Source organism: Equus quagga, chromosome 7 (genome assembly GCF_021613505.1).
Source record: "Equus quagga isolate Etosha38 chromosome 7, UCLA_HA_Equagga_1.0, whole genome shotgun sequence".
NCBI lineage: Eukaryota > Metazoa > Chordata > Mammalia > Perissodactyla > Equidae > Equus > Equus quagga.
Window position 1 is genome coordinate 104,171,012 of NC_060273.1, and position 24,923 is coordinate 104,195,934.

A 24,923-nucleotide genomic window follows, 5' to 3' on the forward strand; every position below is an offset into this window, starting at 1 on the left:
AAAGGAGAGCAGAAAGAGAGGTGGAGACAGAAAATATATGTGAAGAAATAACAGCTGAAAGTTTTCCAAATTTGATGAAAACTATAAACTCTCAGATACAAGAAGCTCAAAAACCAAAAAGACAAGGGGAAAAAGAAATAACACTACAGCAAAGTACAGCATGATCAAATTGCTCAAAACCAATGATGAAAAGGAAATCCTAAAAGCTGCCAAAGGAAAATAAAACATGCAGAACAACAAAGATAGGATTATAGGATTAGATTTCTCCTTGACATGACACTAGAGCAACATCTTTAAAGACCTGAAAGGAAAAAAGAAACTGCCAAAAGAGAATTCTATACCCAACAAAAATATATTTCAAAAATGAAGGTGAAATAAAAACTTTTTCAGATGTACAAAGGCTGAAAGAATTTATTACCTACAGACTTACATTACAAGAAATGGTAAAGTAGGTCATTCAGGTAAAAGTAAACTGATACCAGATGTACTAAAGAATGCTAGAAAATATAACTACATGGATAAACATATGAGACATTTTGCTACAATTTCAAAGATAACTGAATGTTTAAACAAAAACAAAAACATTAACAATATAGTGGAGTTTAGAATATATGCAAAAGTAAAATATATCAAAACAAGAGCACAAAGACCAAAGACTAGACTATTCTAAGGGTCCCATTATATGCAAAGTGATATCACTTGAAGGTATACCATGGTAAATTAAGCATAAAACAAAAAGTTATATCCAATGTGGAAAAAAAGGAATCTTAAGAAAATTTTTCAATTAATCCAAAAGAAGGCAGAAAAGAGAAAAAGGAGAATAAAGAACAGATGGAACAAAGAGAAAATTGCAAGATGACAGATTTAAACCCAACATTATCAAAAATCATGTTAAATATAATCTAATCATCCCAATCAAAATTGAGAGATTATCAAGAAGAAAGCAAGACCTAACTATATGTTGCTTACAAGAAATGTACTTCAAAAATAAAGACTGAAATAGGTTAAAGTAAGTGAATGAAAAAAGAATACACAAATAAACACTACTTAAAGTAAATCTGGAGTGGCTGTATTAATATTAGATACAATGGATAACACAGCAAAGAACTAAAGGTCACTTCATAATGATAAAGAAGTCAAGTCATCAGGAGGATATAAGAATAGTGACTGCTTATACAGCTAACAACAGTTTCAAAATACATGAAGCAAAAAACTGACAGAACTATGAGGAGAAACAGACAAATCCACAATTACAGGGGAAGATTTCAATTGCCCTCTCTCAATAAGTGACAGAAAAAGTACACAGAAAATGAGTGAGAACATAAAAAATTTTAATAACACTATTAACCAACTGGACCAAGCAAACAATATAAACCACTTGAACCAACAATAGCAGAATACATATTTTTATTAAGTGAACATGAACTATTTACCAAGACAGACCACACTATGGCCTATATAACATGTAAAGACAAATTTAAAAGGAATAAAGTCATAAAAAGAATATTCTCAGACCAAACGGAATTAAATTATAAACCAAAAATAGAAACATCTCTAGAAAAAATCCCAAAACTTTAGGAAACTAAATTGTAGACTTCTAAATAATCTATGGATCAAACAAAAAAAGAAAAAGAAAATTAGAAAGTATTTTGAACTGAATGAAAATGAAGACAAAATACATAAAAATTTATGGAATGTTGCTAAAACAGTACTTATAGAAATTCATAGCACAAATTCCTGTATTACAAAGAGATAGTTCTCAAATCAATAATCTTAGCTTCCACATTAATAAAATAGAAAAACTGGTAAAAACTAAGCCTAAAGAAAGCAGAAGGAAGGAAATAATAAAGATTAGAACATAAATCACTTAAATAGAAAGCAGAAAATATAGATAAAAATTGAAGACAAAAGCAGATCTGTAGCCAGAATGATTAGGAAAGAAAGAGAGGAGACACAAAGTAACAATATTAAGAATGAGAAAGAAAATATCACCACAGATTCTACAAATATAAAAGGTGAATAAGGGAATATTATGAACAACTTAATGCCAATAAATTCAACAACTTAAATGAAACGGACAAATTCCTTGGAAGATACAATCTACTAAAACTCAAGCAAAAAGAAACAGATAAACTAAATAGCCCTATATCAATTAAAGAAATTGAATTTATAGTTTAAAAACCTTCACAGAAAAGGAAAAAATAAAAATAAGCAGACCCAGAGGGCTTCATGAGTCAATTCTACCAATGTTTTAGAAGTATTACCAATTGAACACAAATCTCTCTAGAAACTTGAAGAGAGGGTAATCATGCAGAGGACAGCATTACCCTTCTGTGAAAATGAGACACCTACATTACAAGAAACAAAGACAGAAATGAAAAGTTATAAACAAAAACTTAGCCAATCATATGCAACAATATGAAAAATGATAACATATCATGACCAAGAGGAGTGAAGTTGATATAACATTTCAAACACATGAAAATCAATCAAAATAATTCACCATATCAAACTAAAAAGAAGGAAAAGTATTCCTCTCAATAGATACAGAGAAAGCATTTGACAAAAGCCAACACACATTCTAACTCACAAATAGAAAGAAATTTCTCCAATCTGAAAAAGAAAATCTTTGAAAAACTACAGGTAACTTAATACTTAATGGTGTACGACTTTCCCCCTAAGTTTAGGAAAAGGCAAATATGTTTCCTCTTTCTACTTCTAACCAACAGTTCTAGCTAGGGCAATTAGGCTAGGGAAAAAAAAAAAAAAAAAACCTAGATTGGAAAGGAAAGGTAAAACTGTCTTTATTCATAGACAATATGATCCTGCAGGAGTTCTCTTGTGAAGTCACTTATTCTTTCTAAGGATGATATGATGGCAAATTTTTCCCACATTTACAGCTATTATGTCAGAACCTTAGTTCAGATATAAGCTTCATGGATTCACAAAATTGTTTCATGACTAAACCTAATCATGTGTTTAACTAAAAGTATTCAGAACTTAATCTGCAATAGGACAGGAATACCTGTGTATTTTGCATTCAAGAACTTGTTATTCTATGCTGCTATCAAGAAACACTCTAAATTATTCAGCTCAATAAGCTAAAATTATCTTGGTTGTTCTCAGTGTACATGTTATAAACAAAAATCAATAGACTAACGTCCAAATTAGTCCAAGTCAATTTAAGACAAATATTTGCTCCCTCAACACAGCAGAGAGCAAAACACATTTACTATTTAAGGTATGTTACCAAAGAAGATTAACTAAAATTATGCTATATTCATATTGCAAATCAGTATTAAATTTTGCATTAGACTGTACATAAATTAGTGTTTCTTTGGACATAAATTCTAACATTCAAAACTTAAAGTATTTTGTGTAATCCATACAGCAGAGGTCCGGAGTTTGCAATTTCAGCATCAACCCAGCCTTCTTGCTGATCTACTACTGTTGCTGAACCTCCAGTTGCAGTAATGGAGCCCTTGACTCTGAACCCATTCTCCATCAAATCCAGAATTTAACCCATACCACAGGAATTATTTCCAGATCCTGTCTCCTCCAAAGTCTTGTCTTCTCCAGCTGAATGCTATATGTCAGACTGGGGTTTTAAATAGCTTTTCCAAGACCTCCTAACACTCTGGGTGCTGGAGCCACAGCTTGGGTATCCACTGCCAGTGCCCCAGTAATCATTAGGGCCCATTTCAGAAATGCCTTGGTCTGGCCTATCCAGATGAACTAAGGTTCTGACATAAAGCCTGTAAATGTTGGAAAAATTTGCTGTCACATCACCCTTATACAGAGTAAATAACTTCACAAAAGAACTCCTACCTCCTTGTTACACACAGAAGCAATTTGAAAACAGGAACAAAGTTTTCAAAAATATAATTTTACACTTTTTCATGTAAAATGAGTATATAATAGTTCTGATTATAAAAGACAAATGTACATATGTCTCATGCATAAAAAATTATACATAAGAACTTACTTTAAAAACTAAATTGATTTAGTGGGAATAATAAAATTCTTAAAAATAGGAAAATACTATCACTAATACCTTTAGAAAGAGAAATGTAAATAAGCTCGCACGTTTTAACTTCAGGAAACTCAGTCAAATGATACGCCTCTTAAGACTAACTAAAATTAAGATCTTCAGATTTTCTAGTTGCCTCCCTAGTATTAATACAACACTAAATGGTGTTTTATCCAGATCAAAAGTAATAAAGAACAATTATTATCCGTGAATAACCTTTGATAATATAAGCATTAGGAATAAGAACTATTTAGAATTTTATTATGACATCAGAATTATATCTCATTTTTTAAATAAAAATAAACTGTATCATTAAAAATAGGTATCAGAGGGACTGACCCTGTGGCCTAGTGGTTAAGCTCTGCACGCTCTGCTTCGGTAGCCAGTGTTCAGTTCCCGGGCCGACCTACACTGCTAGTCAGCAGCCATGCTGTGGCAACAACCCACATACAAAATAGAGGAAGATTCGAACAGATGTTAGCTCAGGGCAAAAGTTCCTCAAGCAAAACAAGAGGAAGATTGGCAACAGGTGTTAGCTCAGGGCAAATCTTCCTCAGCAAAAAAAAAGATATCAGAAAGACTTGGGAGTAATTACGTAATTCTTTTTCTAACTAATCATTCTCCAAAAGATACAGACCTAGTGTAAGATACTTAACACAGCTGGATTACAATACAGTTGGATTAAGTCATCACTTGCTCTGGGTGAATTTAAATATGGATATTTATAATATAGAGCACTAATTTGAGAATGCTAACTAGGCATTAAGTAACGAACTTTATAAAATTAACTACTTTTGACAGATTGACTAGTAATGTTTACTGTACAAAACTATTTCTAAATTATTCTTGATGATTTAGCAAAGAACCCCTTATACAAAAGCTACATTTTGAAACAGGTTAAGACCTAGGAGTCCCCAAGTTAGAATATCAACTAGAAATGGGTAAGCTCCTTGAATGCCTAAGAAATACTGTTTGAATCTCAGTAACTTAAAGATAGCAAGTGCTCAGTAAATATTTCTTGATTATCTAAAGCAGTCTTTAAAATAACAAAAGAATAATAATTAGGTATATGAAGTTTGAAAATCTATGAAATAATCATACAATCTTGGAACTTACATCCAAGAATATATGACTCCAATCTATGATCTTGCCACTATGCCATTCTTTTCTTTTCTTCACTTAAATAACTTAGATAATTGAACTACAGAATCATTTTAACAGATATATTTACATTAATAAAGAGATCATAATCTCAAAACACTGGTTGGGGTACATGAAAAATAAGTAAAAATAAGAAAACTGTGAACATGAATTCATCTTCTCTTAAAAAGCAATAGAAACAGTGCAAGAAGCAGAAACATGAAGTAAATGTGGGAGGGGTAGGGACAAGGAGAAAGGCAGACAAAGTAAAAGTTGGAAGGAAGATAGGGAGGAGAAGGGGGAAAAGGAGGGAAAGAAGGAGAGGGACAGAGAGAAAGGAGAGGTAGGAAGTTGGGAGGAGCAGAAGCAGGGGGAGAAGGGAGACAGAAAGGGAGAAAGTAAGGAAGGGAGGAAGGAAGAACTGCATCTCAATCAGTATCTCTTCTAGTCTATTGGGAATAACAACAAAAACACAGTGTTTTCATTGTGCAAGATATATCCAAATGTAGGAGCTATTTATTTCATTTAACTCAACAAAATAACAAGATGATTTACAAGTAAGAGACAAACAGAAAATACATTAATAAAAGAGAAAAGTAAATTTAAGATTCAAAAGAAAATAAACTTTCTAATAAAGTTAATATTTAGCCAGGCAGAAATTAAAAAAAAAAAGAACTCCAACTCTCATAATTAAAAAATACCTAAATATGAAGACCATTTAGTCAAATCTAAAGACTATAACCATAAATCTGTTTAAAACATAAATAATGTTTCTCTTTCCATTTACTTCTAATGCTCTTATGAAAATTTTAGAACAATATAGACACATAAAATTAAGCTATGACAGCAAAATTAAGCTACAAAACAAACTTGTGATTTCAATGATGTTTAAATACCACAGGTAAAAAAAGGGATTAAAAAAGAGTTCTAAACAAATACAACCTCATTTTTCTTATTTAGTAGTTGGTAATTAAATTAGTAAATCTGATACTACAGAAAAAATTTTAAAACATGCCTTGCATTCTATTGCAAGTGCCACATAATTCTACTTTGTATGAAGTATTCAAAACCACCCTGCATCATTTAAAAAAAAAAAGATTTATTACATAGTTTGACAATTAGTCTATTTTGGCTTACTGTGATATTTTTTAAATGTGAATTGGTCTAGGTAGAAACATTCCACTACTTACAAATATAACTTTCAAATTATAAGAATAAAAATCACTAAAATAAACATTTTTCATAATTTTGCCATACCTTTAGCTAAAGCTTCTTTATATTTCTCTTTGGCAGAATTCATTTCTTTTATCAACTGTCTATAGCTAGATTTTAATTTCTCTAATTCGGTCTTTGTAACCTGTCAAAAAAAGAAAGGAAAAAAAATTTAAATGATTAAACTTACATTTGTCAAGAACTTAAATTCCAAAGTATTAATTGACATGTACTCTACTGCTTATTGGTCAGAGTTGATCTTTAATATGCAATTATAGACAACAAATTAAAAGTTAGTTTAGAAATCAGTGATAAATTCAACAGTATATGAAAAACATTCTTAAAAAGAAGAGCAAAATACGAAACAATTTATTAAAGACCAATGAATTAATGTGCTGTGTACAGAAATATTTTCTCTAATGAAAAAGCTAATTTAAATATTTATTTTAATTATACAGAGTAACTCTCACTTGTAGTAATTCATTAGTTCTACAATGAATTTTTTTTCAACGTTGTAACATCTCTGAAAAAAAGATGCATCTAACAATTACCATTGGCCAGGCAGCAATCATGACAATGGTCACCACATGCATGCATGAACTTGGTTATTATTTCTACAGAAAGACTAGACAAATGCAAGCCCTTAACTCTGTAGTCAAAAGGCCATTTAAATAGCATTTGAGAAAAAAATAAGAGTCCTAGACGTCTGAGAAACTTCTAATATAACTTCTGAGAAAACTAAAAAATCAGCAGCATAAAAAACTTGCAAAAGGGACATAAGAAACTTGGAAGAAAAATCTCAGAGCTCAATTTTAACACACTGTATTACCAATCTTTTTGATGGCAAGAAGGACATTGTGTAAATAAACAAAAATATCAACAACTACGATATAGATTAAATGAAGAATCATTCTCTTTAAAAAAAAACCTGTTACCTTTTTTTAAATGGACTTTATTTTTTAGAGCAGTTTTAGTTTCACAGCAATTACTTTAATATATATATGCCTATTCAGATTGTCTATTTATTCTTGTGTGAATTTTTGCAGATTGTGTCCTTCAGGGAATTAGGCCATTTCTCCTAGCTTATCAAATTTGTGGGCTTACAGTTGTTCATAGTATTCCTTCATTATATTTTAATATCTATGGGATATGTAGTGATATCTCCTCTTTCACTTCTGATACTAGTAATGTGTGCCCACACTGGTTTTTTTTGTTAGTTAGCCTGGATAGAGGCTTATTGATTTTATTGATCTTCTCAAAGAACCAGCTTTTGGTTTTGTTGACTTTTCTCTATTCATTTCCCATTTTCACCTTCACTGATTTCTACTCTAGTTTTTATTATTTCTTTTCTTCACCTTACTCTGCATTCAATTTGCTCTTCTTTGTCTAATGTCCTAAGATGGAAACTTAGATAGATGATTGATTTTAGATCTTCTTTTCTAATATATGTATTCAATGTCATAAATTTCCTTCTAAGCACTTCTTTTGCTGCATCCCTCAAATTTTGATAAATTTTGTTTTTATTTTAATTTAGTTCAAAATATTTTTTCATTTTTCTTGAGATTTCTTCTTTGATCCATGTATTATTTAGAAGTGTGTTCTTAATCTTCAAGTATTTGGGGATTTTCCAGCTATCTTTCTGTTACTGATTTCTAATTTAATTCCATTGTGATACAGAGCAGACACTGTAAGATTTCTATTCTTTTAAATTTATTAAGGTATGATTTATGGTCTAGAATATCATCTATCTTGTTCAGTCTTCCATGTGAGCTTGAGAAGAATGCGTATTCTGCTGTTTTTGGATGAAGCAGTCTATAGATGTTCATTATATCTAGTTGATTGACAGTATTATTAAGTTGAACTATGTCCTCACTGATTTTTTGCCTGCTGGATCTGTCCATTTCTGACAGGGGAATACTGAAGTCTCCAACTAGAATAGAGGATTCATCTCTTGCTCTTTGCAATTCTATCAGTTTTTGTAGTTCTATCACTATTTTGATGCCGTGTTGTTAGGCATACACGTTAAGGACTGTTATGCCTTTTTGGAGAATTGACTCCTTTATCATTATGTAATTCCCCTCTTTATCACTGATAAAGTTCCTTGCTTTGAAATCTGCCCTGTCTGAAATTAATATAGCTATTCTTGTTTTCTTTTGGTTAATGTTAGCTTTCTCCACATATTTACTATTAATCTATACATCTTTATATTTAAAGTAGGTTTCTTGTAGACAGTATACAGTTGGATCTTGTTTTTTGATCCTCTAACAATCTCTCTTAGACCAACGACCTTCAAGGTAATTACTGATTTACTTGAATTAATATCTACCGTATTTCCTGCTGTTTCCTATTTGTTACCCTTGTTGCGTTATTCGTCTTTCACTTTTTTCCGGTCTTTTGTGGTTTTGAGTATTTTATATGATTCCATTCTCCCTCATTTCTTAGCATATCAGTTAGATTGCTTTTTTTTCCTTTTTTTAGTGGTCACCCTAGAGTTTGCAATATACGTTTATAACTATTCCAAGCCCACTTTCAAATAACACTCTACTACTTCACAGGTAGTGTGAGTACTTCACAGTAACAAAATAATCCTAATTCCTCCTTCTCATTCCTTGTATCATTGCTGTCATTCATTTCATTTAAATATAAGCATACATAAATATATACACACACACACACACACAAGATATATACATGAGTGTACATAATTGAATACATTGTTACTATTATTATTTTCAATAAATATTGTTATACCAATTATGAATGAGAAAAATAGGGGCCCGCCCTGTAGCTGAGAAGTTAAGTTCACGTGCTCCACTTCGGCAGCCCAGGATTTGCCAGTTCAGATACTGGGCACGGACCTACACACCACTCATCAAGCCATGTTGTGGAAGCATCCCACATAGAACTGGAATGACTTACAACCAGGATATACAACTATGTGCTGGGGCTTTGAGGAGAAAAAAAAGAAAACAAAAGAAGATTGGCAAGAGATGTTAGCTCAGGGCCAATCTTCCTCTCCAAAAAAAAGGATTAAAAAAATTGAGAAAAATAAAAGTTTTTATTTTATCTTTATTCATTCCTTCTCCAGTGCTCTTCCTTTCTTTACATAGATCCAAGTTTCTGACCTGTATCATTTTCCTTCTCAGTCTACTGGCAACAAATTCCCTCAATTTTTGTTTGAGAAAGTCTTTATTTCTCCTTCACTTTTGAAGGAGAATTTCACAGGGTACACATGGTGTAGTTTTTTTCTAGGATTAACTAGATTCTAGGAAGGTGAGTTTTTTCTCTCAGTAATTTAAACATTTCATTCTACCCTCTTCTCCCTCACATGATTTCTGAGGAGAAGTCAGATGTAATTCTTATATTCATTCTTCCATAGGAAAGGTGTTTTTTAACTCTGGCTCTGTCAGAATTTTTTTCTTTGATTTTCTATAGTTTGATAAACCTAGGTGTAATTTTTTTGCTCATTTACTCCACTTGGTGTTCTCCGAGTTTCCTGGATCTGTCGTTTGGTGTCTGACATTAATTTGGGGAAATTCTCAGTCATTATCATTTCAATATTTCTTCTGTTCCTTTCTCTTTTTTCTTCTTCTAGTATTCTCATTTGTAGTAGTTCCATAGTTCTTGAATATGCTGTTCTTTTTTTTTCAGTCCTTGTTCTCTTTGCTTTTCAGTTTTGGAAATTCCTATTGATAATATCCTCAAGTTCAGAGATCCTTTCCTTAGTTGTGTCCAATTTCCTAATAAGCACATCAAAGGCATTCTTTACTTCTGTTTTTGATCTCTAGCTTTTCTTTTTGGTTCTTTCTTAGTATTTCCATCTTTTTGCTTATATTGCCCATGTGTTCTTACATGCTGTCTACTTTATCCCTTAGAGCCCTTAGCATATTATTCATAGTTGTTTTAAATTCCCAGTTTGATAATTACAACATCCCTGCCATGTATGGTTTTGCTGCTTGCTCTGTCTCTTCCAACTGCGTTTTTTGCCTTTTGGTATGCCTTGTCATTTTTTCTTGATTCCCAGGCATGATGTACTGGGTAAAAAAACTGATGTAAATAGATCTTTACTAACATGGTAATACACTGTAACGGGAGGGGAAGCATTTTATAATCCTACAATTAGGTCTCAGTATTTTACTGAGCCTGTGCTTCTGGACTGTGAACTTCACATGTGCTTCTCAGTCCCCACTCCCACTTACATGCAACAGGATGGCTAGAGTGGGCTGGAGTTGGGTATTTCCCTCCCTCCAGGTCAGTTAGGCTCTGGTGAAACAGTTTCTTCTCAAGGCAGACCTTGTTAAGAAGAATAGAATGTTCTGGCATGTGTCAAATGGTTCCTTTTCCCCTCTCCCTGCTGAGAGCATGAGATTTTTCTCTGATATTCACTGTGAGACCTTCGTAGAGATCTAGGGGGTAAAACTCACAAAAGTGTGGGGGGCCCCTCAGTAACTGGGCCCTCCTGGAGTTTAAACTGTCAGAGTTGTCCACACTGAACCTTCAGAATTTGTCAGTTACAGTTCAGGTTTTCCTACGCCGGCACTGGCTCCCAAGGAGGTTGCTGCACTGACAAGTTGTGATTCTCTGTATTTGTTTGTCTATCTCTCCAATTTGGGGGATAGCTGTTTGCCCTGTGACCTCACTTTTCTTAGGGATCTAAGAAGAGTTGTTAATTTTTCAATTTGGTCAGCTTTTTACTTGTTAGGATGGAGTTAGCAACATCCAAACTTCTTACATGCCAGACAAGAAACTGGAATCTTAACTTTTGAAGTTGCTTAGGAACCAATTCATTATTCTGCAAACTGGCAAATTAACTGCAAAATGCAAGCACTTAATCCTACCTTTCCTATATGAACTACACCTCAGGGTAACCAAATAGTTGATATAGAATTTTTTATTGCAAATTTCCAGCTAACAATTGCATTAGGAATTTAGAAGTAAAATATTGCCATTTTACAACCTCTTCTGAAATAATGGATCTAAGCAATGAACATCAATTATTTCTGAAACTACTGGTAAAAGGCTGAAGAGAAACTTTTTTAATAGAATGATCAGGCTGGCAATACTGGAACCCATTAGTCAAGTTTAACATCACAAAAAGATAAGCAGACATTATATACCTCTTGATATGAAACAATAGGAAGCCTATACCAGCACCTATGATGTATTCTTGCCCAAAATAAACAGCCAGAATCTTATCAAGTCTCTAGATCTAACCTCCAGTTTACAGGAAAATTGGAGGATGAAGGAATATGTGAACTTGTATCACAAGATGCTAACAGCAAAACTCAAAATGAAGAAAATTCAATTCTATAGTGCAAATTACCCAATTTTTCCCACAAATAAATGGCATTTTAAAAAGGAGGAGGAGGGGAACCTACATATTAAAAAAGAATTATTCAGATGCAATGTGTGGGCCATGTTTGGATCATGATTCAAATAAATCAACTGTAAAAATAATTTAAACAACAATCCTTTGAGCACAGTCAAGATATTTAATAACGCTAAGGAAGTATTATTTTTTAAAGATTTTATTTTTTTTCCTTTTTCTCCCCAAAGCCCCCCAGTACATAGTTGTATATTCTTCGTTGTGGGTCCTTCTAGTTGTGGCATGTGGGACGCCGCCTCAGCGTGGTCTGACGAGCAGTGCCATGTCCGCACCCAGGATGCAAACTAACGAAACACTGGGCTGCCTGCAGCGGAGCGTGCGAACATAACCACTCGGCCACGGGGCCAGCACCAAGGAATTAGTGTTATTTTTAAGTGAGTTAATGATAATATAGTTTTGTTTTTTTAAAAACAGCATTTATTTTAGCAATACATATTAAATTATTTATGGATAAATGATATCTGGAATGTTCTTTACAATCATCCAGTGCAGAAGAAAAGGTGGGTGAGAGTATAGATGAAACAAAGACACTGACTCTGTGGGTGGATGGGTAAATTGGAGTTCACTCTACTATTCTCTCTTCTTTTGTACACATGCAAATTTTCAAAATAAAAATCACTGTAAAAAGTTATCCAGAAAAGACAGACTGAATGTGAAGAAAATTTAGAAATATCCTAATTGATTTTGCCTATATTTTCTTTTTTATTATATGCATAGTCTTATATGATAATTTTTTTAAAAACTAAAAGAGCTATTTCAGCAAGCAAAAATAAAAATTCTAAGTGATAAGAAAGTATTCTATCATAGTTTAATTTGCAGCATTTTTTTTCATAGGAATATATAAAACATATCTTATAATCAATAATGTTACATATTCAATAAAAATAACATAATAGTTACTAGAGATACCAAAACCTATTTCTTCTCAGAAAATGATGACTAAACAATCTTTAAAAGTCAAATAGGATAAAATATTTCAGTGACTTTAAAAATCAAACTAAAGAAAGAATTCCAGAATGGAAAGACAAACCTTGATCATCTCTGCCTCTATCTGCTGATGAACACCTATATAACTTTTCTTCACCTGTTGCTTGTCTTTGATCATCATGGTTAGCCTGTGCAAGGGTCCAGAATTTAGGTCCTCTGCATGTGTCTTCATTATCCTACTAAGTTGTTCCGTCTGCTGAATCATAAGTAGCCAAGACTTTTTAAAAAATAAAGAAATAAAATTAGTAATTGTATTAGAGGTTTCCATTTAGCTATGCTTGAAGTGCTTAAGAAGTTTATTTAGTTTTACATAAATTATTACATTAACATAAAAATGGCAGGTTTTTAGCAATTGTATGATGAGCTATGAATGGTTCACATTTAACATCTTCAACTTCAAGTGCACATGCTTCAAAATTCAGTAATCAGAGACTATGCAGAATACTAAGAAAAGGATTAAGGGACTCATTGAGAGTCCAAACTTACATTCTTCATTTTCTCATTCTTGTTTGTTTTCCAACACAGTGATATAGTGCTTCTGCCCACCCCATTCTAATGCTCCAGTAAGGTCCTATTTCCTAATGGTCAAATGCAACAGAAATTTTTCTATCTTCATTCTTAACCTTTCTGTCTGTGAATCTGATCCTGCTGATTCACTTCTTCCTGAAACTCTTCTTTTTTGGCTTGCATGGCTTCTTATCCTCCAATATACTGCCTTGTCTTCCCTACCTTCCAAAAATGTCCTACCTGCTCTTCTTTTGCTGCTTATGTCTTACATACTGGTATTCTCTGGATTTCTATCTATTATCTTTCCTTAATAAATACCATTAGTTCTCAGTGGTTTTTCCAACACAACACATTGCCCCAATAGCAGAGACACACAATGGTGGGTTTGGGACAAGCGGGCATTCTGCTGGAAGAACAAGTCCTCTGTTACTAGACGTTCTAGCTAATAAATGTTGAAGAAAGTAACGGAGAAACGCTCTTCACTAGAAGTCTTCGAAATTCTATTTAGAAACAATTACTGCAGACTTACCATGGTCAGGGAGGATCCATGTTAAAGATACAAAAATAGACAAGGTATGGTTTCAGACATTTACAAGAATAGTTTTTCTATGCTATTACTTTTGATCTATGAATGAAGAGAATTATTCTGTCTGTTAATATTTCAGTATAATCCGAAAGTAAAATTTGATAAACAACTAAATCAAAATTATAGCCTAAAGGGAGCAAACTGTTGTAACTCCTCCATCAAAATATATAATTTAACAAAAACAAAAACAATGAAAAACCATATAAACATGGATTTAAAAAATAAACTAAATAGTCTTAATAACTCTTGAAGCTCTGCCTTTATCATTTGATATTTTCACTCTAAAAAAATACAATGTTGGGAAAATGTTCTACAGTATGTGCAGAATGTTAAGGCTACCAAAAAAGTGAGAGAAATCAGTGTTTCTTTCTCTATTCTCAAACAATAAATATTCTCTAAGTACTTGGTAGCAATAGATTTTTGTGATTCTGTGTAACAGTCATTGCAGCCTAGGGGAGAAGTCTTTTTGGAAGCCAACATTAAAGACCACAGAACTAGGTCTTCCTTCCAGGAGGGCACATCTCATCCGGCCTAACAGCCCTGTTCACTGCAGTCACTGTGGAAGTCCAAGCCTCTCAAGGTAAATGTTATCACCCCAACTGTCAATCCCATATTGCTCTCAATATCTCCTAATCTTACCCAAGACACTATAGGATTCTATAGAAACCTGTATTCTCAAGAACTCCTGCTCCATGATTAGAAAACTCCTTATACCTCTTACCAGAATTTTCTATTTATCTTGTAGCTTTAACAGAAACCTGGCTGTATCCCACTCCCAACCTCCCAATACTGCTAAGAAACATTCCCTCTTTCTCTAAAAGTCTCTGCTCCTTTGGAATTCAGGTCACCTTTCTCCATGAATAATCTATCAACAAGTCTTTCAGATTCTCTCTCCAAAGTCTACCACAAATCCACCCATTTCTTTCCATCTCCACTGCCACCCCTTTTGGAGGTTATGATTATCTCAGGCTTAGACTATTACAACACCTTCTAATTGATGTTCTCTCTTCTACTCATGTGCCTTTCCAATCCACACCCCTTAAGGTAGAAAAGAAATTAATATCATTCCTCTGCATAAAACACTACATTGGTTTTCCTTTTCATCTAAAGAAAAATTCAAACATTTTTCTGAGACCTGTAATGTCTCCCATTAACTGTCCTCTGTGTATCCGTCTAATTTCATGTTTTGCCATTCTCTACCCAGCTAAATAAATTCTAGGACATTGTTCTTCCTCCAGTTTCCTGAACATTCCCTCTTCCTGGAAGCTCACCCTCTCCTTCACATAGCAAGATCCATCTCTTCCTTTCACAATCCTCATCTCATGTAGGTCTAACCCTTGTTATTCTCTCTTATTCTCTCTCTTAGCACTTAAAACAACTATTTGTCTGTATGTATACTTGGGTTTGTCTGTTTTTTTATGTCTCCCCAACTAGAATGGAAGCCTCATGAGAGCAGTACCATGTCTCTTCATTCACTCTTCTAGATATTTACTGTGATGCCTGAGATAATAGCTACTAAAAATTCTCTGAAAGAAGGAAGGAAGGGAGAGGGAGACAGGGAGGGAGGAAAGTAGGGACAAATGCAGAATAAAACCATGAATTGAATATACGCCATTAAAAGATTTTTTTAATTGTTTAAACCTGGAATTAGACAGATAGTAGCGATGCCAATTATGATGGGGAAGGAAAAATTAACAGGTCTATTTTCAACTGATAAAACAAGAGAGGAATCAGAGCAGCACATAATGTAATACAAAGCATGACCGAAAAGGAATGGATGAGTGGAAAAATGTTTTGGGTAGTGTCTAACTTGAATTAAATGAGTGGCTGGAATATTTATGATAAAGAGAGGAGAGTAAAATATTAACAGATGCTTGATAAACAAACAAAAGTAAAAACGCACTTCAACATTTGCAATAAAACTAGTACAGCACTTTGCAGATAAGGCTCTTTGGTTATGGAATAGCAATAACTAGAGCATAGATAAATTATTTGTTAATTAGGATAATCTGTGAAAGATAATTCTTTGTAATCTAATAAACAAAATACTGTAGGACATCTATAGACATTCAAATTGCTTTATTATACAGAATCCTGCTTAATAGTAATAATTTTCTTAATAATGTCCTTCATAATGGGATTTTACCGGCAGTCAGTCAGTAATGCTGAAAGGTACAGATAAGTTAACAAATATTAAAAAGTAAAAATATCTTGTTTAATTTTAGAAAAATGTAATCACAGGCAAAGAACAATACAATTTGAAAATAAAACCACTGTGGTTCAGTTTGCAAAACAGAATATAAATATCATAACTATTGAAAGAAGAGCTACAAAATGTGAAAGTAGGAATCATTTAACTATAATAGACTCGACAAAAATCCCAAAAGAGACTAACAAAAATCAGGAGTGAGAGATTGATAAAAAACATAAGCATGTTCATTTCCTAACAATTCACACAGAAGAGTTAGTAGACAGCCTTAGTTTTAAAGTTTGTAAATAAAGAAATTAGATTTAAGTTTACAATTTTTAAGTTTTAAAAGTTAAACAAGTGGATGTTCAGAAAAAAGCAGACTATATAGATCTGAATTATTAAAAGTAATTTTTAAGGAAAGTTAACACTGTCCAACGAAAAAAAAGAAAGAAAAATCAAGAAACAAAAAATTGGTTAACAACTAAAATAAAATGAAATGAAATGAAAATTATACTAAACACATCTGTTCAACATTATATGAATGTTGATAAACATCTATGAAAAGGAAAGCATTATCAAATCAGGGGGGAAAAAATCTTCACTATATGCAATAAATAAGAAACATTAGTAAAATAAAATAATACATAACAACAACAACAACAACAACAACAGCAAAAAGACAAGCAGACTCCCTAGAAAAATGTTAACAAGACCCAGTAGTCATTATATTTAAATGATATAAAATTGAATTGTAGACACGAAATACAAAACAAAGAAGGGCACGTTATGATGCAAAAGAATATCTACCACAATGAATATATAACTGTCATGAATCTTTTCATTCCAGAAAAGAGCGCATCAAAACACACAAAGCAAAAATGATGAAAAATCCAACAAGAAATCAAAAATAGTGGGAGAATTAAATACACCCATCTCTGCCTATTACAGATAAACAAAAAAAGTAAATAATACAGAGTATCTGAATAAGTAACTTAATAATGAATATGTTTGATCTATCATTATACGTAAAACTCTATACACTATAGGTATGGAGAATACCTATTTTAAAAGAATCTGTGGCATTTTTTTTTTCTGTAATGTATGCTTTTTACGGTTAGGAAGATTGGCCCTGAGCTAACATCTATTGCCAATCTTCCTCTTTTTTTTTTTCTCCCCAAAGCACCAGTACGTAGTTGTGTATCCTCGTTGTAAGCGATTCTAGTTCTTCTATGTGGGATGCTGCCACAGCATGGCTTGATGAGTGGTGTGTAGGTCCACGCCCAAGATCCAAACCGGCAAACCCCAGGCTGCCAAAGCAGAGCACACAAACTTAACCACTCAGCCACGGGGCCCTGAATTTTTTTTTAATTGGATAATATTGGGCTACAAAAAAATTTCATAAAGTTCCTCAAAAACAGAAATAGTGTATGCTATACCCTCTAGTTAGACTCTTGCAATTAAAGGGAAAAATTATTAACAGAATTTTTTAAGGGGAAAAAAATCAAATCATTCCTAATAATGCATAGGCCCAAAGTAAAGTTTTTAAAACTAACAGAAGACCTAGAAAATAACAGCAAGTAAAATACTGTTATACTAAAAATACTAAATACTAAAATCTATGATATATAGCTTAATTTGCTTAAAGAAAGATTCACAAACTTTACATTTCCATTTCTAAGTAAGGAATCATAAAAATAAACTTATTAAACCTTCAATCTTATAAGTTAGAAAAGGAAGAACAACGTAAAACTAAGGAAAGCATAAAGAAGGAATTGAGGGGCCAGCCCCGTGGCCTAGTGGTTAAGTTCATGCACTCTGCTTCAGTGGCCCAGGGTTTCACTGGTTTGGATCCTGGGCACAGACATGGCATCAAGCCATGCTGAGGCGGCATCCTACATAGCACAACCAGAAGGACCTAAAACTAGAATATACAACTATGTACTGGGGGGCTTTGAGGAGAAGAAGAGAGAAAAAAAAAGCCTGGCTTTAACAGATGTTAACTTTTTAACAGATGTTAGCTCAGGTGCCAATCTTTAAAAACAAAAAGAAGGAATTGAAAAGTGTTCATGAATTAGACAAAAACAAAAAATAATGTTGATAAATTTAAAAAGGAGAGCTGATAATTACAAGAAAAAAGGAAATAAGGTATCTAAAATTAGGTCTAATGAATGAGAAATAACTATAGATTAAGATGAAGTTTTAAGAACCTTGAGGGAAAAATTTGAAAGAATAAATAAAATGGCTATTATTCTTTTCTTCCTTTAAAGAGAAATATAAATTACCAAAATTGACACTCCAAGAAACAGTGTACAGATCATTTGCTTATTTGCTGGCAGATACATTCCCAGCCCTTTACCTACAAGGACCTGATCTCTGCAAATTATATTTCCCAGGCTCTCCCTTGCTAACAGGCTTCTGGTTACTTTGGGCAATGGGAGGTACTGGCAGAAGGCCGAAGCGCAGGAGGAAGTCAGGATAATTGTTCTCTGTCTCTCTCTGTCTCTCTCTCTCTCCATAGTTGAAATAAGCCCTCCTCCTCCCTATGTAGCTTTACAAATAGTAGAGTCTGCATGCAGTTACTAATCTCTGAGTTGCCTTACCTTCCTCTGTTTGCTTTTAGCTCTTATCAAAACTTCTGAACATATTTCCCCAAATTAGATCCTATCTATTGAACTACCTGGTGTAAGTTCTGTTTTCCTGACTGAATCCTAACTTTTACAGATAGGAAATTCAAAGAAATTAATTACCAATTAGTACATGATTATCATAAAGCCAATGATCAATATAATATCTCTAATAAAGTGCAAAGCTCAACAATTTTTTGCTAATGAATAATTACAAGCCATTAGGAATCAAATACCTTTGATGCTACCTAAATTGCTTCTAACAACTGAGAATGAAAAAAAAGTTCCTAAAATCACCATAACAAATATCAAAAAGCGACAAAGATACCACAAAAATAAATTCACACATGAATAGCAATGCAAAATTTTAAATAAAATATTAGAAGGACATAATAGTCCACTAAAAAATATCTTATAACCACTTCTGGAACATTTCAAAAACGCATACTTAATAGTCATCTATAGAAGCATTCCCATAAAAGTCAAAGACAAAACAAGGCTGCTAAATGTCAACCATGCTATTTAACATAGTTTCTGAAATGCTTCTAAACAAGAGAATGATATGAGTAAAATATTTTAAAGGAAGAGGTTTATCCTTCCTAATAAAAAAAATACAAGTGAAACCATTTGAAATGATTTTTCATATATTAATTTGACAAAATTAAATAAAATGATAACACATACTATAGGTAGGGTTTTGGTGAAATAGGTTCTCTAATTCACTGTTAGTGGAAATGGAAATTATTGAAAAACATATTTGGTAATAGCTATTAAAATTTTAAGTGGGCAAAACTTTATACTGAAATATTCTAATTCTTGGAATTTATCTCACAGAAAATATTTGCACAAGTATATAGATCATATTTACAAGGACATTTATCACACTGTTTTAATAGCAAAAAGAATCCATCAATAAGAAATTAAAGAAACAAATTATAGGGGCTGGCCCCGTGGCCAAGTGGTTAAGTTCGCAAGCTCCGCTGCAGGCAGCCCAGTGTTTCATTGGTTCGAATCCTGGGCGCAGACACGGCACTGCTCATCAAACCACGCTGAGGCAGCGTCCCACATGCCACAACTAGAAGGACCCACAACAAAGAATATACAACTATGTACTGGGGGGCTTTGGGGAGAAAAAGGAAAAAACAAAATTTAAAAAAAATCTTAAAAAAAAAAGAAATTATAAAATGATATGCAGCCATTAAAAAAAAATAACTTCACGTGAAACGATATAGAGAATGTCCAAGACATATAATGAGATAAAAAAGTAAAACTGCAGAACAGTTTATAGAGTACAATATTATTTCTGTAAGATAAATAAATGTCTTGTGTGGACATACACTCAAAAAATACAGAGAATAAAAATATGAAATGTGGAAAGGTAACAGTTTTCTTTTTGTCTTCAAACCTGAATTGTCTTGTAAAAATGTAAATATTAGAACTAATCAAAATCAAAATGATTTATGGAGCATCTCAAATTCCATACACAAGCTGCTCAAATGATGCACACGCTGTGACCTAACACTACAACACACTTGCAAATAGAGAGCCAACTATGATATGAAATGCCAGCCTTGACTTATCATTCCAGATTTAGTACAGATGCTTCCATGAAATTAAATTGCAGCCTTCACACATAACAGGAAACAATCATCACACTAGAAGCCAAAATTATATCTAAAGAAAAATAATATAGGACAAGGTGAGCTACTTTTTAATCACTATTTGATAGTGTGAAAAAATATAAAACAATATCTATTCAAAGACAGTAGAAAATATTAGCAGCTCCTCCATAAAGATGATAAAAATTCACTAATTTATTTTAACTTGGGGAAATAAAGTTTAAATTAACAAAAAATTTAAAAGTTAGAATTTTATTCCACTCAGGTATATACAGTAACAAATAAGTATGAAAATAAAGTAGACGTCCTGCCAGAACTGCTTACACTTCTATGTATTAGTAATTTGTAATTAACAAATTAATCATGTATATTAGCAGATACTCAGAAATGAGCTGAAGGAAACAAGAGATCATTGATCATGATTCCTTTATGCTAGGAACAACGCTAAAAAAAGGAGATAAAATAACTAATAATTAAAGTAAAGGACTTCTGGCCATGACATAGTAGCTGGAATCAAACTTGTCTTCCCACTGAAAACAACTAGAGAACTGGACATAATATATGAAACTACTGTTTTCAGACACTGGACAAAAGGTAGCACAGGACTGGAACCCCAAAGAGAAGTGAAGCCTCACCTGATCTGAATTATCTTCAATTCTAACTAAGTAGTCTGATTTCATAAATACTAATTAAGACCTGAACAGAAGAAAAATAAAATGTTATTAGGGAAATCTTTAAAAGTAAAATCAGCCGAGAGGAAATAACTAGCTGCAAAGATTAAAGGGAACAGTACCTGGTGCTCAGACGTGGTCGAAAATAGTGCCTGTTCCCACCAGCCACACCAGAAAGACTCATAATTCATGGGGCACTGGGTAGAGTACTCAAAAAGGATTTGCCTTGGTAGTGGGGAATAATTAGCCTAGAGTTAACAAGGCTCTGATTCTGCCTAACAAACCTTAAAATCAAGACCCAAAAGGATCAAATTCTTTCCAACTAATTTAACTGTGTCTCCAAACAAAACTCAACAAACAACACATAGCAATATAAACTACCAAAAACAGGGGCAGACCCCCTGGCATAGTGGTTAAGTTCTGGATGTTCTGCTTGGACAGCTGGATTCCAGATTCAGATCCAGAGCAGATCTACACTCGTCAGCCATGCTGCAGCAGTGACTCACATATAAAGTAGAGGAAGACTGGCACAGATGTTAGCTCAGGGCTAACCTTCCTCAGCAAAAAAAAAAAAATGATAATAAAAAACTAAACTATCAGAAATGAAATACAGAGGGGTCGGTCCAGTGGTACAGCAGTTGGGTTCATGCACTCCACTTTGGTGGCCTGAGTTCACCGGTTCGGATACCCGGTGTGAACCTACACTCACTTATCAAGCCATACTGTGGCAGTCATCCCTCATATAAAATAGAGGAAGAGCTCAGGGCCCATCTTCCTTAGCAAAAAGAGAAGAATTGGCAGTGGATGTTAGCTCAGGGCTAATCTTCCTCGAGAAAAAAAATTAAAAGAAATAAACAGAATATCACTGAGCTATAGAAGACCTTCTAGAGACCTAATATATGTGTAATTAGAAATGTTGAAGGAGACGGGGGGCAGGCAGGGCACAGGGATAGGAAAAGTATTTGAAGAAATAAGGGCTGAATATAATCAAAATTTGATGAAAACTAAAAACCCACGAATTCAAGAAGTTCAATGAACCCAAGCACAAGAAGCATGAAAAAAAACGCACTATCAGTATCCCATCTGAGTTAAATAATAGCCTTGAGACATTCAAATATTTCATAGTGATAATATAATAATTTTCATAAGCTGGTTACATAAATGAAACCACATCAATTCTATAACTCATTGTGACAAGTTCCTGGATATCTTAATTTTTCTTACAGCATTTAAAATTTCTTGCCCTGTAAATGAAGCAGGAATTGCCTAGCCTCCTTCCCTGCACTGCTTATGTCACAGTACCCAGAACTGCAGGTGTGTTCTCAACTGCGGGAGCTTTTTAAAGAACCAAAGGACGGAGGTTACTTCATGCGTCAGCAAGAGACAGATCGTGAGTTAGGCATGTCCTTCAATGAGGGAATTTCAGCTTCTCTATCCAGTTAAAGCCTTTCCAACAATGAAAGGGTTAAAACCTTTAAACCTCTATTATTTCAAGTACTGTAAATTCTCAGATTATCAGATACCAATATAACTAAAACGAATTCTGAATAAAAATACTATGTAGACCAAATATAATTAAATAAATATTTTTTAAATAAAATAAAATCAATATAATCAAAATGAATAGTTGGGTTCTAAAGACTGGTACCAAATAGGCTTAGCCACATTAGCTCAGTGATTGCCCAGTCTCAGAAGTAAGAGAGCCATTTCCAGAAACCACATGACAACCAGAATATTAGTACTGCTATAAAAAAGAGTAAGTCTAAATACCTAAACACAGATTAGGCCTGGAAGGAAACTACATTACCTTTTCTTTCCCAATACTTTTTCTTCCAGCTTTCTAGACTCAGTGCCCCTCAATTGCTTTTGTTCTTCTTGGACTCAAAGGCCACTCTTCCTGTTCTTCTGAGGAAGAAGAGTATCCAGAAAAATAACTGGCCAGAGTCACCTTTGCCTTTTAGAAGCAAATCACATAACCTCAGGACTTTCTCCTCCCAAAAGTTAGGGGCTGAGTTAAAGACTACCACAGTGTGTTCCAGCTCCAGCAAGCACCCTGTGATTTTTCTCCACTTGGCTACTTCCTTCTTTACTGTCATCTTCCTAAACTCCAGCTCTAGTGGATCTCTCTTAAGTCACGGCTGGCCTACTTGAAATTTCAAAGAAAATAAATTACAGTAAGGCTCCTGGAGATGTTTACCTCTACCTTCTGTGCTATTCCTTTTCTCCACCCTGCTGTATCCCATTCGCATTCCCCATCTATGTCCTAGAGAAAGCGTTCTGTTTTCCTTATTTCCTGTATTCCCCAAATCTCCCTGATTGACTCCTTCAGCCCAATATTTCTTTAAAAAACAAGATCCTCCTTTTCCTCCCCCATCCAACCAAGTTTTCCAGCTACTGCTCTAATTTTTTTTAAAAAACTCTCAAACAAACCTCTGGAAAAAAGCTAAAACTCTGCATTTGCTCCTGAAGGTATGAACCAAGCTGTATACTTAGGACACTCCTTTTCTCTGAAGCTCGATCACATAAATGCTGTTTCCTTCTCTCACATCCTGTGTAACACAGAACTAAGAGAGGGGCTGATGTTCTCCATTACTTCTCCCAACTGCACCTCTATTAAAGCTAACCTTGCTTGTCTAGACCCTTCTCCACTCCTCGGATTTAACATTATCTATCTCCTGTACACTCATAGGTTTTCTCTTATTTACTTCTTATATCAACACTCTGAGGCAAATATCTTCATATTATAAATGGTGTCAGAGAGATTAAGTAATCTCTCTGGTGTCTAAGGTCACACAGCTAACGAATGAAAGAGCTCAGATTCAACCTAAATCGATCTCTTAATATGCTGGACCCGATACAACCTAAGATGCTTGGAGGATACAACAGTATGGGAATCTAAAGACCCTTGCATCTAAAGATTACTTTGAGAATAACTATCTAGGCTAAATTGATGATAGTACTTTATAAACTGGTTACAAATTAAACAGTGATTTTAATCTGTATTTGGTAGTTTATCATTAAATTAGAGCTAAGAGCCATAGAGAAAAGCCATCTACTTCCTTTAGGCCATCTACTTTGTAGCATGATTAACACCTAAAATGAGGAAGTCCTTCTAGGCCAAGATTAGTCAGTCATTCTTGATAATGACATGCTCTGCTAGAAGAAATAAAGATAAAAATGAAAGAGGCCTCTCACTATATTTGGGTTTCAAACCAGAGTAAAGACCCACACCTCAAATCTCACTAAGCAGAACAATAAAGAAATAAATCATCATCGTCTTCTTATCTAACCAACCACAATACCATGCTCAATAAGAAATAGCACCACTTTAAGACAGACACACAGATAGTACACATTTCCCTACGCCCCAGGGAAACAAAATAACTAGTTTGAGAGTTTTAAGTTTTAGAACATTTTTCAGAATGCTGAGCTGTATACTGAATAATATTAATATTATATCATAAAATACTATTTTTACCTGAACTGTATGATTTCAAAAGATTTTCTGAATTCTTAAATGTGACTTTTTATGTTGTTGTTTTACAACCAAAAATAATTCCTAGAAATATATGCATCTCCTATTTCACAATTTTAAAAAAAGAGAAAAATGATTCAATTTACAGAAATTTTATTCTCCCCATACCCTCCCAAAAAAGAGATCAGCTGCATACATTAGCATTGCAGCTTTCTAAAATAATTAGTATAAATCCTAAAATGCCTATTTTACTCTTAAAAAGCCAATAGAGGTAAACAGTATCAATTATATTAGGATAAATACACAATATAAAGAAAGTAAACACTGTACTGAATTTTTGAAAAGAGAAAACTACATATGGGGAAACAATTTACATCTTTTAGAAAAGCACATAATGCTTTCCACCTTCAAACTAACAGATGTGTAGTGAGGTAAATCAGCATTCCATAAACAGGTAGTAATTTAAGTGTTCTGAGTTCCTTATACCAAAAAGTA

The 24,923-nt window shown here is 33.5% G+C and overlaps 1 protein-coding gene across 2 annotated transcripts in view; it reads right to left on the minus strand.

The window, feature by feature from the left end:
• Positions 1 to 24,923, minus strand: part of FER (FER tyrosine kinase) — a 442,177-nt gene that overhangs the window by 355,981 nt on the left and 61,273 nt on the right. For both annotated transcript variants that reach the window (XM_046666723.1, XM_046666724.1), the window contains 2 exons: positions 12,799 to 12,972; positions 6,428 to 6,527 (listed from right to left, as the gene is read on the minus strand). In XM_046666723.1, coding sequence (XP_046522679.1) covers positions 6,428 to 6,527; positions 12,799 to 12,972 — 274 coding nt within the window. The remainder of the gene's footprint in view (positions 1 to 6,427; positions 6,528 to 12,798; positions 12,973 to 24,923) is intronic.